The sequence below is a fragment of the Nerophis ophidion genome, unplaced genomic scaffold (genome assembly GCF_033978795.1).
Source record: "Nerophis ophidion isolate RoL-2023_Sa unplaced genomic scaffold, RoL_Noph_v1.0 HiC_scaffold_106, whole genome shotgun sequence".
Taxonomy (NCBI): Eukaryota; Metazoa; Chordata; class Actinopteri; order Syngnathiformes; family Syngnathidae; genus Nerophis; species Nerophis ophidion.
In genome coordinates, this window is record NW_026907028.1 from 131,187 (window position 1) to 149,934 (window position 18,748).

Below are 18,748 nucleotides of genomic sequence, written 5' to 3' on the forward strand. Positions count from 1 at the left end.
GTATATTGTTCAGGAGAATACTTGAAGTGTTGAGGTTAATAGAGGTTGAGTTGATTCAGCTAAAAAAATGTTTTGATATCTATAAGTTATCATTTAAATGATAAGAAAACTTAATTTGTGGTGTTAAGTGGTGCAAGGACAAATTGTGAAGCAAAACTAAATCAATTGGAAATTAATAGAGTATATGAAACTAAATTATTGGGAAGAATAATTGATAATAAATTATGTTGAATATATACCGTATTTTTCGGATTAAAAAATCACATTTCTTTTTCATAGTTTGGCCAGGGGTGCGATTTATACTCTGGAGGGACTTATGTGTGAAACTTATTCACACATTACTGTAAAATATCAAAAAATAATTATCTTATTCACATAAGTGCCAAGACGTACCGATAGAAGAGGAAGCCGCACATTGTCTACTTTCGAGTTGGCAGAGTTGTTTAGAAGCGACACCGAGGAAGAAGATTTCATGATATATCGATTAGGAGTGAGAGATAGTTTGGTAAAGGTATAGCATGTTCTATAAGTTATAGTTATTTGAATGACTCTTAGCATAATATGTTAGGTTAACATAGCAGGCACCTTCTCAGTTGGTTATTTATGCCTCATATAACCTACACTTATTCAGCCTGTTGTTCACTATTCTTTGTTTATTTTAAATTGCCTATCAAATGTCTATTCTTGGTGTTGGATTTTATTCAAATACATTTCCCCCCAAAAATACAACTTATACTTTAGTGCGACTTATATGTGTTTTTTTGCCATGAATTGATGAAGGTGGACCCCGACTTAAACAAGTTGAAAAACTTATTGGGGTGTTACCATTTAGTGGTCAATTGTAGGGAATATGTACTGTACTGTGCAATCTACTAATAAAAGTATCAATCAATCAATCAATCAATGCCTTCTCTAATTATGCATTTTCGTCCGGTGCGACTTATTCTCCGGAGCGATTTATAATCCGAAAAATACAGTAAAGGGAAAAATATCCAAATCCATTGCTTCTCTTTATAAAGTAAAACATGCCAAATAAGACATGTCTGCGAATGTTATTGTGGAAGGTCTCTGTCCCAGATCCTCCTTTGCTTGGCTGGAATCACCACACTCGGTCTCAGTGATTTACACTTTTATTGATGGCAGTACATGCAACTGCATCAGTCCAGTGCTCTCCAGTTTGTTCACTGTATCTCGCCGTCTGTGTCTTTCTCTCTCCGTCACTTTCATCATCTTTCCCCTTAAGATCTCCAACGCTGCTGATAAAGGAACAGGTGATTAGATAACTCGCTCCAGCTGAGGTATCCGCTCACCTGTCTGCTGCTTCGTGGCCAATCCCTGCACATGCCCCGCCCGCAGGGAAGGCGTAGGCCACGCCCCTCTCCACATGCCAATACAAGCACTTTCTCTCCCGGTGTGAATTTATGCAGTTGGGTTCCCCGGTTATACTTGCGCCGCTGACGCTCTTGGGCACGGAGAAAATTCTCACGTGACAAGCGACCCACCTGGTGGAGTTTTGCTCGCATGTCAAGGACGTACTGTAACTAATTTTTGCTGGAGCTTGGACCCTCCTCCCAGCTTTCTTTAATGACGTCCAAGACTCCGCCAGGCCTCCGGCCGTACAATAACTCACACGGTGCAAAACCAAGTGAGGCCTGGGGTACCTCCTGCATCGCAAACATGAGGGGATCCAACCATTTACCCAATTATGTTTGTTCTTGTGCATAAATTTACGGCTCATTGTTTTCAGTGTTTTATTCAATCTCTCCACCAGTCCATCCGTTTGTGGCAGGTACACGCTGGTGCGGATCGCTTTTATCCCCAATAATCCGTACAGTTCTTTTATGGTGCGTGACATAAAGGACGTGCCCCGGTCAGTCAGAATCTCTTTGGGGATTCCATCTTGGGAGATGACCTGAAACAGTGCTTGCGCGACACTTTTGGCGGAGATAGAGCGCAAAGGCTTTGCTTCGGGATACCGCGATGCGTAATCCACCAGGACTAAAACAAAACGATGTCCCCGTGTACTCGGGCCAATTCTCTTGAATGGAACCTCTATGAGCGATAATGGGCGTAACGGTGCCCGTGGAGTGGCCGCTGGATTCACCAGCTGGCAGTCTGGCCAGGCTGCGCACCACCGGCGCACATCCGCCCGGAGGCCTGGCCAATAGAATTGGACCATGACTCGATTAAGTGTCTCGTCATACCCCAAATGTTAAGCCATCGGGTCGAACCAGGTTTTGGTGGATCAGGGACTGCTTACAGCCCGAGTCCACCATCGCCCGATATGTACCCCCTTGTACTCTTACCGGGACGTAGTATGTCTCTCCTGGATCGGGGGCGGGTGCTGGCGGCTCGACAACCCGCATTGCCCGCCCCACCTCCATCATGGAGCAATCCCTGCGCACGTGACCGGGTTGTCTGCACCCCCAGCACACCAGCCCTGGAAGTTGAGGTGCCCTCTGCGAGGGAAGCCCTCTCGCCGCAGCACTGGGAACCTGCAACATGCACACATCAGATTTATTGTTAACCCGTGTCCCAACGTTAGTGGTGTGTGTGTGCGTGTGTGCGTGCCTGCGTGTGTGTGTGTAAGTGTTTGTGTGGCCACCAGGAAAACCTGGTCTTTATGCTCGGGTGATCTTGCCCGCTCCATACCCCCCCATCGCGGGGCGAGTTGAAGCCGGGGTGCTGGGGTGGATCCTGCGGCCGTCCTCGGGGTTGCCTCCCTCTGCACTGCTAGGTGTTCCTCCGCCAACCTCACCGCTGCTTTTACGCTCGGGGGGCTGTGGTATCTCACCCACGCTCATGTCCTAGCCGGGATGGCGTCCAGGAACCGCTCCAAAACGATGCTTTCCAGCACACCTGGATCCTGTCCATTGGGCCGGAGCCACCGGGTCGCTGCGTCCCTCAGCCGGTAGGCGAACACGAACGCTCGGTCTTCTGGCTCCAGCGTCATCGCTCTAAATCAGCGTCAGCTGCTGCCGACCCGGTCCAGGATGGCTTAACAGAGGTTGGTGTATTGCAGGTGGGCAGATGCCGAGAGACTCAACACCGCCCGCTGCGCCTCCCCCACCAGGAGCGGCAGCAGTTTTACTCCCCACTCTTCTTCCGGCCACCTGTTTGACGCCTCGAACACGTCCAGGAATGTTTGAGGATCCTCCCCCTCTACCATGCGTTTCATGTCGCGATCGTTGCTGACTTGCTGCTGATACTTGCGCCAGCACTTGTCCAAGCGCTTCCAAGGGGTTTGGTGCCGACATCTTTCCTGGATTCTTCCTTAGTTGAGCGCCACTGTGGAAGGTCTCTGTCCCAGATCCCCCGTTGTTTGGCTGGAATCACCACACTCGGTCTCAGTGATTTACACTTTTATTGATGGCAGTACATGCAACTGCATCAGTCCAGTGCTCTCCAGTTTGTTCACTGTGTCTCGTCGTGTGTGTCTTTCTCTCTCCGTCACTCTCATCATCTTTCCCCTCAAGATTTCCAAGGCTGCTGATAAAGGGAACAGGTGATTGGATCACTCGCTCCAGCTGAGGTATCTGCTCACCTGTATGCTGCTTCCTGGCCGGCCCCTGCACACGCCCCGCCCGCAGGGAACGCGTAGGCCACGCCCCTCTCCACAGTTATATTGTTCTTTTATTTTTCCATATTTAACATATTGTGTTGAAGTTTGTGGAAATGTTTACAGCAACAGTCTTCCAGCTTGTATTCTTAGGTTATTTCAATTAAGAGGAGAAAACTATCATTTACGGGGGATATTGATTTTTGAAATAGGTAAAGTAAGAAGGGATATAAAATGCAAATGTATCACAGTTTTAGGAGTTAAGTGGTGGAACAAGCTCAGTGATGAGTTGAAGACATGTAGTTCTCTCACTGGGTCCATGTGTACACTCTCAGTTACATTAACACTGATATTATACATGTGGGCCAATAGATAGAAATGCTGTTAAATGTAGCTTTGATGTGGCAAGCTACTTTAGCAGTGTAGCGTGTAGTGTAGCTTGCTACAATTCTCTGAGGATAGCTTAGCTACATTTAATGGAGAGTAACTTGTAGCTTAGCTTACTACATTTTCCAGGTCGCTTGCCCATCACTGTCTGTTTGGCCTAGCTCACATGTGAATAGTTTGAATACTGCAAACTTCAATACAGTAACACCTCATTTGTGTTCTATGTTCTGCAGACGTCCAGCAGGTGTCAGCAGAGAGTCATGAAGAGATTCCCTCCAAGCAGCAGGAGTGGAGCTCCAGTGTGGGACAGAAGGAGCTACAGGCCCCCTCCCACATTAAAGAGGAAGAGGAGGAACTGTGGAAGCAGCTTCAAAGGGTGGAGGAGGATAATGATGAAGATGAAGCTCAGTCCTTACAGCTTCATCACAGTCAAAGTGAGCAGAACAGAGGGGCGGAGCTTGTAAGTCAACACATCACAGAAGCTGATGGAGAGCATTGTGAACATATAAAGTCAGAACCAGACAGCATCTTTGCTCCACTGTCAGACATGGACCACATGATGTCACACTCTTCTGATCACAGTGACCACATCCAAAAACCTTTGGAGAGGAAAAATTACTCTAAAGGTGATACAAGACATCACACTAACAACAAACACTTTGACTGCTCTCAATGTGGGAAATCATTTAGACTGAAGACTGATTTTATAAGACACAAGAGAATACATACTGGAGAGAAACCTTTTACTTGCTCTGTTTGTAAAAAAAGTTTCTCCACAAAGCAACACATGACCACACACATGAGAACACACACTGGAGAGAAACATTTTACTTGCTCTGTTTGTAAGAAGAGTTTCTCCATTAAGTCTGCCATGACCAGACACATGAGAACACACACTGGAGAGAAACATTTTACTTGCTCTGTTTGTAAGAAGAGTTTCTCCATTAAGTCTGCCATGACCACACACATGAGAACACACACTGGAGAGAAACATTTTACTTGCTCTGTTTGTAAGAAGAGTTTCTCCAGAAGGCAACACATAACCACACACATGAGAAGACACACTGGAGAGAAACCTTTTCCATGCTCAGTGTGTCCCAAAAGATTCTCCATAAATGAGCAAATGAAAAGACACATTAGAACACACACTGGAGAGAAACCTTTTACTTGCTCTCTTTGTAAGAAGAGGTTTTCCAGAAAGCTTAACATGTCCACGCACATGAGAACACATACTGGAGAGAAACCTTTTACTTGCCCTGTTTGTAAGAAGAGTTTCTCCACAAAGCTTGTCATGACCAGAAACATGAGAACACACACTGGAGAGAAACCGTTTAGTTGCACTGTGTGCGATAAAACATTCAGGGTTAAGAATAAGGTCAGTAAACACAAGTGTGTAACAGTCATGGAAGCTGCAGGGATTCAAAAACACTTAAGCAGTGATTGTGCTAAATGTACTTTAAAACACAGCATGTTTAATATGAATGAATATTTGATGTTGTATGTAGTAGTGCTTCTCATCTTCTACTGTTATTTTATGTTGTTCTGGAATTACTTTTTAAGTTGTGTGCATTTATTGAATATCATGTACTATTTTATTTTATTTTCTCATTGTTAAAGAGAGAACTTCTTTCTTATTATTTACAGTTGTTTTTTGTTCACACATTTTCTTCCGTTGCATTTTTATTGATGTTATTATCCAATTAAAAGAATGAATGAATACAATTGTTAACAAAATGTGGACTGAGCAGCATTATTACATCATGGATGTTAACTCCTGCAAAACATCAACAAAGAAGAAAAAGTCTGAAGTTAGCAACACATCACTGAACTTTAGAGTCATCGTGAGTGGAGTTGCTTGTTTTTATTGCTGCATTTGTACTTATTTCACCTCACATCTTCACTTTCAACTCTAAAGTCTTCTTCAAATATATTGTTGAAGGTTTTGAAGATCGATGTTTATGATGTGTGTGTAGTCTGTGGAAAGGGTTGTTGTCCGTTGTGGATCCAATTGTTCACTTGCACAGATACATCTTCATCATCATCATCATCATCATCAGACATAACCAGTCCACTACTGGATGAAACCTTAGCATTAATGTTCTAATATCAGTGTGACCTCATTATTCCTTGATCATAAGACCTAAAGGCCTACTGAAATGAGATGCTCTTATTTAAACGGGGTTAGCAGGTCCATTCTATGTGTCATACTTCATCATTTCGCGATATTGCCATATTTTTGCTGAAAGGATTTAGTAGAGAACATCCACGATAAAGTTCGCAACTTTTGGTCGCTAATAGAAAAGCCTTGCCTGTACCGGAAGTCGCAGACAATGACGTCACCCGTGTGATGGCTCCTCAAATCCTCACATTGTTTTTAATCGTAGCCTCCAATAAAAAGAGCTATTTGGACCGAGAAAACGACAATGTCCCCATTAATTTGAGCGAGGATGAAAGATTTGTGTTTGAGGATATTGATAGTGACAGACTAGAAAAAAAAAAAAAAAATCAAGTTTAAAAAAAAAGGCGATTGCATTGGGACGGATTCTGATGTTTTTAGACACATTTATCAGGATAAACCTGGGAAATCCCTTATCTTTCTATTGTGTTGCTAGTGTTTTAGTGAGTTTAATATTACCTGATAGTCAGAGGGGTGTGTCCACGGGTGTCTTGAGGCCAGTGTTTGAAGGAAGTCGACGACAGCTGTATGGATGGCACAAGCTCAACTGATCTCCGGTAAGTGGCGACTTTTTACCACAATTTTCTCACCCAAAACTGCTGGTTGACATTTGGTCGGGATCCATGTTCGCTTGACCGCTCTGATCCATAGGAAAGCTTCGCCTCCGGGAATTTCAAACAAGGAATCACTGTGTGTTTGTGTGGCTAAAGGCTAAAGCTTCCCACCTCCATCTTTCTACTGTGACTTCTCCAATATTAATTGAACAAATTGCAAAAGATTCAGCATCACAGATGTCCAAAATACTGTGTAATTATGCCGTTAAAGCAGACAACTTTTAGCTGTGTGTGTGTGCAGCGCTCATACTTCCTAAAAACCTGTGACGTCTTGCGTACACGTCATCATTCCGTGACATTTTCAAGAAGAAACTCCCGGGAAATTTAAAAATGCAATTTAGTAAACTAAAGCGGCCGTATTGGCATGTGTTGCAATGTTAATATTTCATCATTGATATATAAACTATCAGACTGCGTGGTCGGTTGTAGTGGCTTTCAGTAGGCCTTGAAAATACGGATTTCAGCACTGTATTGCTGTGTTGGATCCGCTTTGGACTGGACTCTCGCGACTGTGTTGGATCCATTATGGATTGAACTTTCACAGTATCATGTTAGACCCGCTCGACATCCATTGCTTTCCTCCTCTCCAAGGTTCTCATAGTCATTATTGTCACCGATGTCCCACTGGGTGTGAGTTTTCCTTGCCCTTATGTGGGCCTACCGAGGATGTCGTGGTGGTTTGTGCAGCCCTTTGAGACACTAGTGATTTAGGGCTATATAAGTAAACATTGATTGATTGATTGATACTCCAACTCACCACACTGAGAAGTGGGGGCGATCCTGAGCTAGCAGATGCATGTTGCTATCATGTTTTATCAGCGAGGAAGACAGCAATTGTGTATACTTTTTTGTCGGAAGCAAGTTGTATTTGTGGTATACTGAAGTTTCATGATGTTGTTTGCACATCAGATTGACTCTCTCTCTCATCCACAGTCGAAGGCGAAGCCTAGCAATGTTGTTGCTAACGACGCCGAGGAAGCTAGCGTAGCTGCGGGACCTCGTCGGAGCTATGCTAAAAACATTAGCTGTCCACCTACGCCAGCTCCTACTTGTTCACCATCACACGAGCTCACCTGCGATCCAGCGGTCGGCGGCACGACGGAGGACTTCACCCCGAACATCGGTGCGGTTGGCGGCCCAGAGATGGAGGAAGACTGCTCAGACACCGGTGAGGACAGCGGCTCAGCGGCGGACGGCGTAACGGCTTCTGACGACTCCCTGGCCACCATTAAAGTCGGCAGCGCGGAGGTCCTCCTAACTTCTCCTGAAACCTTGAGGGTCATCACCGCGTCACCTTGACCTCCCACAGCCTACACAGGTTTCGGGGGTCTCTTCGTGGATCCATGGTCTTTGTTCTCAACCTCACCAAAACCCGCGAAAAGCACATCTACCCCCACCACTCCTACCTGGCCCCCCCTCCCCCTCTTCAACCACACCGCTCCCCCATCACCTGGACGACGAACAATAGGCCACTCTCCCTCTCTTCCTCCCCCAAGTCTTGCCACAGAAACCTCAATAACAACCAACACCCCTCCATCTTCTGGACAGTACTTCTCTCCAACGGACTCTGATGTTGTCTTTGGTTCCGGTGGGCTACACATCATCCATCTTAATGTGAACAGCCTCTCTGGAAATAAACTCAACCAAATCAGAGAAATGTTCCACAAAAATAAGGTAAATATCCTGTGTTTCTCCGAAACTAAATTAGATGAGAGTGTTTCTGATTCAGAGATAGAGATAGAAAACTTCTCGGTCATCAGAAAGGACAGGAATAAACATGGTGGTGGTGTTTGTATGTATATTCACCAGGATATTAAATACATAACTCTCTCTGATCTCAAGCACAATACCCTTGAATCTGTGTGGGCAGAAATCAAATTCACTAACGCTAAGCCGGTACTAATAGGGACTGTATACAGACCCCCTAATCAGAGTGATTTCTATGGTGCCCTGGAGGAGTGCTTAGCTGGTGTAGAAAACATGGAGATTATTATAACTGCAGATCTGAACACAGATATTCAACGCAGAGATGCGCCTGTCTTCAAATCTTACAGCAAATTATGTAATCTGCATGCTCTTTCCCAGCTAATAACACTCCCCACACGGGTGTGTGTTTCCACCCAGTCAACCATAGATCTCATCCTCACATCAGACCGGCATAATATTAAAAATAGTGGGGTCATGATCTGTGGTCTTAGCGACCACTATATAACCTTCTGCACGCGCAAAATAAGTAAACCTAAAGCCAATGGCCACATAACAGCTCAATCCAGATCCCTTAAAAAATACAACAGTGATAATTTCAACCTCAAATTAGATGAGTGGGACTGGTCCCCTGTGCTCACGAGCAACCTGGTTGAAGATGCTTGGGATGGCTTCAAAACTGCGTTCCTAGCGATACTAAATTATATAGCTCCCATGAGAACAGTCAGGATCAAAGCCCGCTCTGAACCGTGGATCAATCCAGACCTATTAGCTGCCATAAAAGATAGGGACAGAAAATATTTCGAATATCAAAAGTGTAAAACCGAAGTAAATAAACAACACAATAATAATAACCTCAAATCACTCCTTTCAACGCTCAAAAAGCAATGCAATAAATTAAGAAATAAAACAAACAACCTGACTAAATCCTTAAAAAAAAATTATATCAATGACAAAATAGAGATAGCAAGCAGACTTAACATCTTTTTCACCAGCATAGCCACAACTCTCGTAAACAAGCTATCCCAACATTCTGGTCGCTTTGGTGTAGAACACATTAAAGCCTTCTACAGAAAGCTAGGAGTAGTCAACAACAATTTCAAATTAGAAATGGTCTCAGCTAACGAGGTGCTTAATAAATTGAGCGCGCTCCACCCAAACAAGACCACCGGCCTTGACAATATCCCCTCCAGATTCCTCATGGACTCTGCCAGCACCATTGCCCCAATAATCACTCATATAATAAACCTCTCAATCAAACAAGGCCAAGTACCCAAGGATTTCAAGATAGCAAGAGTAACCCCCCTTTATAAAAAAGGAAGCAAATTAGAACCTGGTAACTACCGACCTGTTTCTATTCTCACTTCCATTTCCAAAGTAATGGAGAAAATAGTTTATGAACAGGTTGATAGATACCTTGCTACTAATAAACTAATGTACAAATTCCAATCCGGCTTCAGAACTAAGCACTCCACTGACACATGCCTTCTCTATCTGAGCGAGCACATCAAACATGAGGTGGACGCGGGCAAATACTGCGGCATGGTCATGCTGGACATTCAGAAGGCCTTTGACACCGTTAACCACGCTATACTGTTGGATAAGCTCAGAGCAATCGGATTCGATGAAACCTCATCAAGCTGGATGCAATCTTACTTGGAGGGGAAGAAACAGGTGGTAGAGGTGCCCCTCCCCTCTCAGTAAGCTGTGGAGTCCCCCAAGGCAGTATACTAGGACCTTTACTGTTCCTAATATACGTAAATGACATGCCCTCAGCATGCCACTGTGAATTCTTCCTGTTTGTGGATGACTCGGCCCTGCTGGTATCCGGCAAGGACAAGTCACAGGTGGAACAAATCCTCAGTGATGAACTCCTCAATATTTGCACCTGGCTCGCTGACAACAAGCTATCCATACACTTAGGTCAAACGGAATCCATCCTATTTGGGTCCCATATCAAACTTAAGAAGGTCATTGATTTCACTATAAAAGTGGGTGACATTGTTATCACCAGGAAGGATGAGATCACCTACCTAGGTTCCATTCTAGAAGCTAATCTTTCCTGTGATAAAATGGCAACCAAGGTGATCAAAAAGGTCAACCAAAGAACGAGATTCCTCTACAGAATCTCCTCTCTGGTCAACAAAAACACCTTGAGGATTCTAGCGGAAACTCTCATTCAACCCTTTTTCGATTACGCTTGCACCTCCTGGTACTCCAGCACCTCCAAAACCCTCAAATCTAGACTCCAAACATCCCAGAATAAGCTAATCTGGTTACTTTTAGACCTCCACCCCAGATCACACCTCAATCCAACCCACTTTTCCAAAGTGGGCTGGCTCAGGGTGGAGGACAGAGTAAAACAACTTGCACTGAGCCTAGTCTATAAAATCCGCGACACCTCCCTGATACAGAAGTACATGTCCAACTTCTTCCTTAACGTAAATGACGGCCATAACCACAACACCAGGGGGAGCTCCACAAACCACGTTAAACCCAGATTCCGATCTAACAAAGGTCTTAACTCATTCTCTTTCTATGCCACATAAATGTGGAATGCACTCCCAACAGGTGTAAAAGTAAGTGCATCTCTATATTCCTTCAAAAGCGCTCTAAAACAACACCTCCAGGCAACTTCAACCCTTTACTAATACCCTCCTCCATTCACATCCCATCTCCCCGGATTATAAATAACCTAATGTAAATAATCAAATGTACTTCTAATGTATATACTTGTTCTTATGCTATGTGAACTCACTATGTTCTCTGCTGGCTGTACATATCCTACTGTAAGACCTACACTGTTTCAATGTCCACATTTCTCTGTTGATGCAATTGTTGATGACTGAAGTACTGATATCAACCATAGCTCCTCATCCCACCCCCGGATTGTAAATAATGTAAATAATTCAATGTATATACTATGATGATTAACTTGTGTGATGACTGTATTATGCTGATAGTATATATTTGTACCATGAATTGATTAACGTGGACCCCGACTTAAACAAGTTGAAAAACTTATTGGGGTGTTACCATTTAGTGGTCAATTGTACGGAATATGTACTGAACTGTGCAATCTACTAATAAAAGTATCAATCAATCAATCAAAGATTAGCGTGCCTTTATTAACTGGGTGCTTACGGCCCGTTAGCGCCGGTACTTTGTGGTTACTGCTGTTCCTCACGCATGACTGTCCTTCTCGTCTCACTTGCTAAACCCTCCTGTTTTTGCTCGTGCATCTTGCAGGTTTGCCTGTTTATCCAGCTCCGACTAACGCTTTCAGTTTATAATTTTGTGTTTCTGCTTTACTTCATTCTTGAAGTATGTTTCCTAGCTTCGTCTAGAGATTTATTTTTGTACTTTGCTCTTTTATTTTTTATCTTATCTGTCAGTATTATTCCCAGTCTTTACTAGCGCTTTTGGTTTAGTTTTGGTATTTATCTTAGTAGTTTTTATGGTGTGTTTTTGTGCTCCACCATCGCTTTATGTTTTTGTGGCTACATCCTCCTTGCGCCCAGAATAAAAGAATACATTTTGTCTACAAACAATATGTCTCTGCATCCTTGGGTTCCATCTAATTCAGCTCCTAACAGTATTGCTCTGCTGAATAAATGAATCACTATAGCTGCCAATATGGAAGATTATTTATATATTTAAGAACATATCATTTCCTAAACAGGTAGCAAAATGACACCACAAAAAGTGAACTAGCAGCAGGACTCAGTTAGTATTTTATTAATTTAAAAATGAATTAACTATAAAGAGTAACTTGACAGCGGATTTTTCACAAGAGTTCACCAAAAACTGGAAATTGGGAATGCTAGTTACAATCATTTCGTTATTTTTAAGATGCAGAAGAACGAGGTGGCACCGTGCAGTGAAAAAAGGGATATTTATTGATAAAAGAACAAAAACCCAGAGCAACTTTTCTATGAAGAAAACAAAACAAACTGCTGAAATCCAGCAAAACACTCACAGAAAATCAGCAAAAAAAAAAAAAATCTAACCAAAGTAATATTAACAATAATAACGATAATTTAAAAAAAAATGAAAGAATATGAACAGTTAGTAAATAAATAAATAGAAAAAAACTATGTACATATAGGGAGTCATCTTTAAAAAAAAAAAAACTGTTTAATCACGAATTGGAAAAAATAATATCAGGCTTATGTGGCGTGACATAATGGAGCCAGTATTCCCAGTATGAAGTAAATATCTCTAGTTTATAAATAATAAAAGCTGTTATCTTCTGTGTTTTATAAATGTCCATTGTGATTTCCATCCATTTCTTCAAAGTCGGGCTCTCCTGTAATATCCATTTCCTGGTAATGCTCTTTTTACAAACCACTAGTAGGATATTCATGAAGTATTTCTCTTTTTTCAGCCAATCCTGAGGTGCGATGTGTGAAAAACAGAATGTTACTTTCAAGGGGTGATTTGAAAATATCCTGTAGAGCTTGGTGTATCTCTTTCCAATAGTCCTTTATGGCAGAGCAGTCCCAGAAAACATGCTAGTGGTTTGCCTTTAGATTCCCACAATTTGTCCAACAGGCAGGGGAGTTGTTATCATACTGAGACTTCTGAGAAGGTGGAATAAAACTTTCCCAGCCAAACTCTCCACTTGGGTGAGCTGCTACAAGTCCATTGATATCTCCTTTTTATTGTCCATTCTTCCTCAGATGTAGTTACCCCTCCTTTCTTCTCCCATTTTGTTTTAATATATAAAGTTGAATATGATTTCTTATACAAGCATGAAACACTTCTATCAATAGTTTCTGAATTATATGCTTTTGTAAACAGTTCAATTAAACATATGCTGGTCTTTGTTACATTTTTCACCTTCATATTAACAAAATGCCGCAACTGCAAATATCGATAGAAGTTTTGTTTTTTTAATAAATGTGTCAAATTTGTCACTGACAGTTTAGTTAGGTTTTTTCCTCTGTGTTTGTTTTTATTTCCTGTAAGCGCTCTTATTTTGGTTCAGTTTCCTGCTTGTCTCTCTGAGAGCTGTTTCCCCTCAGATGCGGCTGATTGGCACCTGGCCACACCTGGACTGTCAATCAGCCGGTTGCTATTTAGACCTGCTTTGCCCTCCAGTCAAGGCTAGAGTAGTGTTGTTGTACTGGAAACTAATTTACAAACACAACTTCATCACACACAATACTCCACTATGGAATTGTTCTTATATTAAAATGAGAAACAAATCCATCTTTGTACAGCAATGGTTTGAAAAAGGCATTTGGTCGCTTATGCACTTATTGAGTGAGAAAAGTATTTTATGAATTGAAGATTTCATTAACTACATCCTGCAAATAAAAATAATTACTAAAAATAAAAGGCTTTTGTAAAAAACATTCTAAATACAGCATACCATCTTTTGTAATTATTTACTATTTCTTCAATAGTATATTAAAAAAAATAGAACTTGAAAGTTTCCAATCTTCCAAAGGCAAAGGGGTTCATTTTGGAAAAAAAACAACCCCGGAATTGACCACTTAAAATCATTTTTAGGATATTGAATTGCAATTGAAGACAACACTTGTTCGTTCTGTGATAGGGAATGTATGCAAAGTAAATCTATGTATAATATTGGCTTTTGCCAAAACGACAAACTTTGATTGATATTGATATTGTTTTGGGGATGTTAAAAAGAAAAACAACCATAAAAATGTTTCAAACACAATACTGGATTTATTTGATATTTCCACAAATGTAAGTTTGTAAAAAAAAAAATCCCTTCACAAAAATAATCTGCCATTTTCTCTCACGTTTATATTACATAAAGGTCTGGGGACATACATATAAAATAATCACAACACAATCATCATATTACAAAAGAGAGTAAAAAAGATAATTAATAACATGGATTATAGAGACCCAACAAATGATTCATAAAGTCACACATTTTAAAATTGTATAAAAGACAACTGTTTAAATGATGTATAAAGTAAATAATAATATGCTTCCTGAAGTGGTCCAGAAGATGTTTCAGATGTGAACCAGTACATATGTATATCATATAAAGGTGATAATCTATGGGGTTATCAACAATTACAAATACAAATATGTAATTCTTCAATATTTCAAACGCCTATAAAAAACTATTATGAATAAGTCTAAAATTGTATTATGCATATATATATACAAATAAAATGTTTTTTGTATGTAAAGTATGTCTTGTACTGTTTACACTCACATTTTCGGTCAAATTATTTTGTTCAATATTTAATAAAAGTACATTAATGCATGTACTTGATTGATGTGCTGATGTTGTTAGAAAGTCAAAATAAAAGTCTGGACAGTTTATTTCAAATCCTGCAGTTTCATTTGCTGCTGCTGTTCTCACCAGCACACTTGTGTTTCTTACACTGGTACTTAGAAGACAATCTTTCACCACACACACTGCAACTCAACACTTTCTCTCCTGGGTGTCTTCTCATGTGTGCTACAAGCTTTGATCGTCAACAAAAGCTTCTGTTGCAGATTGAACAGGAATGTGATTTTTCGCCAGTGTGTGTTCTCTTGTTTTTTTCACATCCTGACTTTGTGTGAAACCTTTACCACAGTTTGAACAGGAAAAGGTTTTTCACCAGTGTGTGTTCTCATGTGTACTTTCACAGACTGTCGATTTAAAAAATCTTTACAACAAATTGAACAAGAAAAAGGTTTTTCTACACTGTGTATTTTCATGTGTTCTTTCAAACTCTGACTTTGTGTAAAACCTTTACCGCAGATTGAACAAGAAAAAGGTTTTTCTCCAATGTGTGTTCTCTTGTGTATTTTCAAACTCTGACTTTGTGTAAAACCTTTACCACAGGTTGAACAGGAAAAAGGTTTTTTGCCAGTGTGTCTTCTCATGTGTACTTTCAAATGTTCCTTCCTTGAAAAAGATAAGCTACAGATTGAACAAGAAAAAGGTTTTTCTCCAGTGTGCATTCTCATGTGTACTTTCAAATATTTACTTAGAACAAAACCTCTACTACAGATTGAACAGATAAAAGATTTTTCTCCAGTGTGCGTTGTCATGTGTACTTTCAAATTGTGACCATTTGTAAAACCTTTACCACAGACTGAACAGGAAAAATGTTTTTTGCCAGTGTGCGTTCTCATGTGTACTTTCAAATGTTGCTTCCTTGAAAAAGATAAGCCACAGATTGAACAAGAAAAAGGTTTTTCACCGGTGTGTGTTCTCATGTGTTCTTTCAATTTGTGAGTTTCGACAAAACCTTTACCACAGATTGAACAGATAAAAGGGTTTTCACCAGTGTGTAATATTGTGTGTTTTTTCAAACTCTGCTTTTCAACAAAACCTTTACCACAGATTGAACAGACATAAGGTTTTTCTCCAGTGTGTGTTCTCATGTGTCTTTTCAGACGACAATGGTATTTAAAAGTTTTGTGACAGTGAGGACATGTGAAGTGAGTGTTGTCAGTGTGACATGTCTTATCATCTTTAGAGTCTTCATCATCAGTGTCAGGAGAGTGTGACGTTGTGTCCTCACTATCTGATAGTGGAGCTAAGAGCTTGTCTGCTTGTGATCCTCCACAGTGGTCTCCATCAGCTTCTGTTGTCATGTGTTGTGTTGAGCTGCTGCTTGGAGGCTCCCCCCCTCCCCTCTCCTCACTTTCACCTTTCACCTCATCATCTTCACTCTTCACAGGGACACCAGTCACTGGGAACTCCTCCAGTCCTTCAAGATGATCTCCCTCTGGACTGATGTTGTGTTCCTCCTCTTCCTCTTTAATGTGGGGGCGTCAGTGAGTCTTCCTCTTCCTTTTTACAGGGAGGTGTCTGTGTCAAAGAGGAAAAGGAGACGCCAGAGGGTCCGTGGAGCCTGGTCTTCCTCTTCGATGGATCCTCCTTCACCATCCTGAAGCCACACTCCTGTTTTTCAGGCAGAACTTGTTCTTCACAGACATCTGCAGGACACAAAATGACAAACATGCTTGCGAAATGTCCAGATTCAGACAGTAAGTTCACATGAACTTAAAAAAAACAAGTTATTATATGAATTGGCCTGAAAACCAGCACACTGCTCTTCACAACATTATTAAGAGGAAAATAAGACCACTTTTTACGAGGGCTGGGCAATATGGCCTAAAATCTATATTGCAATAAATTCCCTTTAACCTGAGTGCAGCTGGGATAGGCTCCAGCGCCCTCTGGGATTTTGATGTCAGTTACTGATGTATAAACTTGGAGAAAAGATGAGGTTGTTTACAGTGTAAATCTGTATTCTGCATTGTTGTCTCAGCTATGATGCCATCTTGTGGTCGAGTTTGCTCACTGCGAGTGCTGTGGGTTGAAAGTGTATTTCCTTTTCCTTCGTGCCTTGAACCCGAAGTAAGGTTTCGTCATTGATCTCGCCAAGCAACGTTTGTAGGTGTAACCAGGATTTCCACTGGATGTGGAACGGTAGCGCCACGGCAACAGACTCGATCCGTTTTTTGTTTCAGAGTCAATGTGTCAGTTTCCACCGCCTGGCTTCTATAAAAGGTGAAAAAAGAACAATCCAAACAAGCACAGACGAAGCAGAAACAGACTGCTTTTTCGTACTGTTAATCCTGCTAAAGTGATTTGGGATCCTGAAGTGAAACCCAAGGGTATTTTGGGAGGTCACTTAAACATACGAAGCCTAGTTCCCAAGTGTGATGAAATAAGATTATTACTGTCCGAGTCTAATCTTGATTTTCTATGCGTAAGTGAAACGTGGCTGCATGATAACATTTTAACCAGCTTAAAAAGTGTTCTGGGATATAAATGTTTTAGAAGGGACCGAACTGTGGGAAGGGGGGGGGGGGGGGGGGGGGGTACTGATATATGTCAAAGACTTACTTAATGCAAGGGAAATTCCCCTGACTGCTGATATATCTACTGAATGTTTATGTATCAATGTCACACTATCACAAAACATGCAGTTCAATGTATTGGTGGTATACAGCCCTCCATCTGCGTGCGCTGCAATGCTATGCGAAGACTTAGATGTACTGTTTAAGAATTTTAAGAATAACAGTGAAGTACCTGTCTTCGGAGACTTCAACTTAAACTGGCTAGATAAACACTGCAGAAAAAAACTAAAAGACCTCACATCTAAACATGACTTTAGTCAGAAGATAGAAACCCCACATGTATCACTAAAAACACTTAGACACTAATTGAGTTAATCCTCACAAACAAGCCTGACAGAATCATAAAATCTAGTTACCGGCTTGTTAGATGATAATCTGACATTAGCTGCAAGAAAACCCACAAAGAAACGTCTGACGAGGTTTAAAAGTCAAGATCAGAAAACTTTTAAACTTGAGATCCCTCACCAATCAACAACTGCATTTGAAAACGAATTAAAGGGTCTTACTTGAGACGAGCTCCAACAACATGACCAAGTACACGCCTGTTGTAATCAGCTAATGTCTGCTATCGGACACATTATTGATAAATATATTAGAAAGCGAAAAAATTATGATATCCGGAAATTAATGAAAATAAGAGATTATGCCTCAAAAACTTTTATCAAAACTCGTAGTGACAGATTCGAAAATATTTAAAGACTTACGTAATCAAGTAGTTAAACATCTCGGAATGTCCCAATCAAACTATTACATCCACATGATTTTAGAGGCCAAAGGAAATGGCAAAATGATCTGGAAACTACTACACAACCTATTAAACCCAGAGGGTAACACCACCCAAACCCAATATAAACTAAAGTAGGAGACAAAATCATTACTGATTGTACTCAAGTCTCAAATGAGTTCAAAGAATTCTTTATAGAATCTGTCAAAAACCTTTCCTCGGGTTTTTCCTGTCTGACTAATGATGATCAAACAACAGACATACCTGATAAACAAGACAGCTCATTTCAGCTCAAGGAGGTTAGTCAGACAACTGTCTTAAATGCCATACATGACCTAAACACCACATACTCAAAGGATATTTATAACCTAGACACAGCTTTTATTTTTTTTAAATAGTGGCATCCTTATACAGCCTCTTACCCGTCTTATTAATATTTCCATTAAAACTGGGCAATTCCCAGATGGATGGAAAACTGCACAGGTAATACCACTTTTAAAATCTGGTGATGCTGGATTGACATCTAACTATAGACCCATCAGCCTTCTTCCAGTTTCATCTAAAGTCCTGGAGAAGATTGTTTCGGAACAACTAATGCACCACCTTGAGACAAATCACTATTTGAATCCCTTGCAATTCGGACTCAGACGTAACCATTCTACAGAATCTGACACTTGTTTTTTAACTGAAAAGATCAAACATTCCCTTGACAAAGGACAGGTAGTCGG

At 41.1% G+C, this 18,748-nt stretch overlaps 3 protein-coding genes and 1 long non-coding RNA gene across 5 annotated transcripts in view; 1 reads left to right on the forward strand and 3 right to left on the reverse strand.

Moving 5' to 3' along the window:
• LOC133547441 (uncharacterized) overlaps window positions 1-18,748 on the reverse strand; it is a 146,793-nt gene that overhangs the window by 122,718 nt on the left and 5,327 nt on the right. The window lies entirely within an intron of this gene.
• LOC133547439 (zinc finger protein 37-like) overlaps window positions 1-18,748 on the forward strand; it is a 190,846-nt gene that overhangs the window by 115,333 nt on the left and 56,765 nt on the right. The gene's annotated exons all lie outside the window — the stretch shown is intronic.
• Window positions 1,118-3,611, reverse strand: LOC133547442 (uncharacterized). The gene is made up of 2 exons (XR_009805493.1): window positions 2,307-3,611; window positions 1,118-1,256 (listed from the first exon to the last, which is right to left on the reverse strand). It is a non-coding gene; the product is annotated as an uncharacterized LOC133547442 (long non-coding RNA).
• LOC133547440 (gastrula zinc finger protein xLCGF3.1-like) overlaps window positions 12,792-18,748 on the reverse strand; it is a 39,886-nt gene continuing 33,929 nt past the window's right edge. For both annotated transcript variants that reach the window (XM_061893124.1, XM_061893126.1), the window contains exon 2: window positions 12,792-16,366. In XM_061893124.1, the coding sequence (XP_061749108.1) occupies window positions 14,978-16,021 (1,044 nt within the window). In that variant the 5' untranslated portion in view covers window positions 16,022-16,366 and the 3' untranslated portion in view covers window positions 12,792-14,977. The remainder of the gene's footprint in view (window positions 16,367-18,748) is intronic.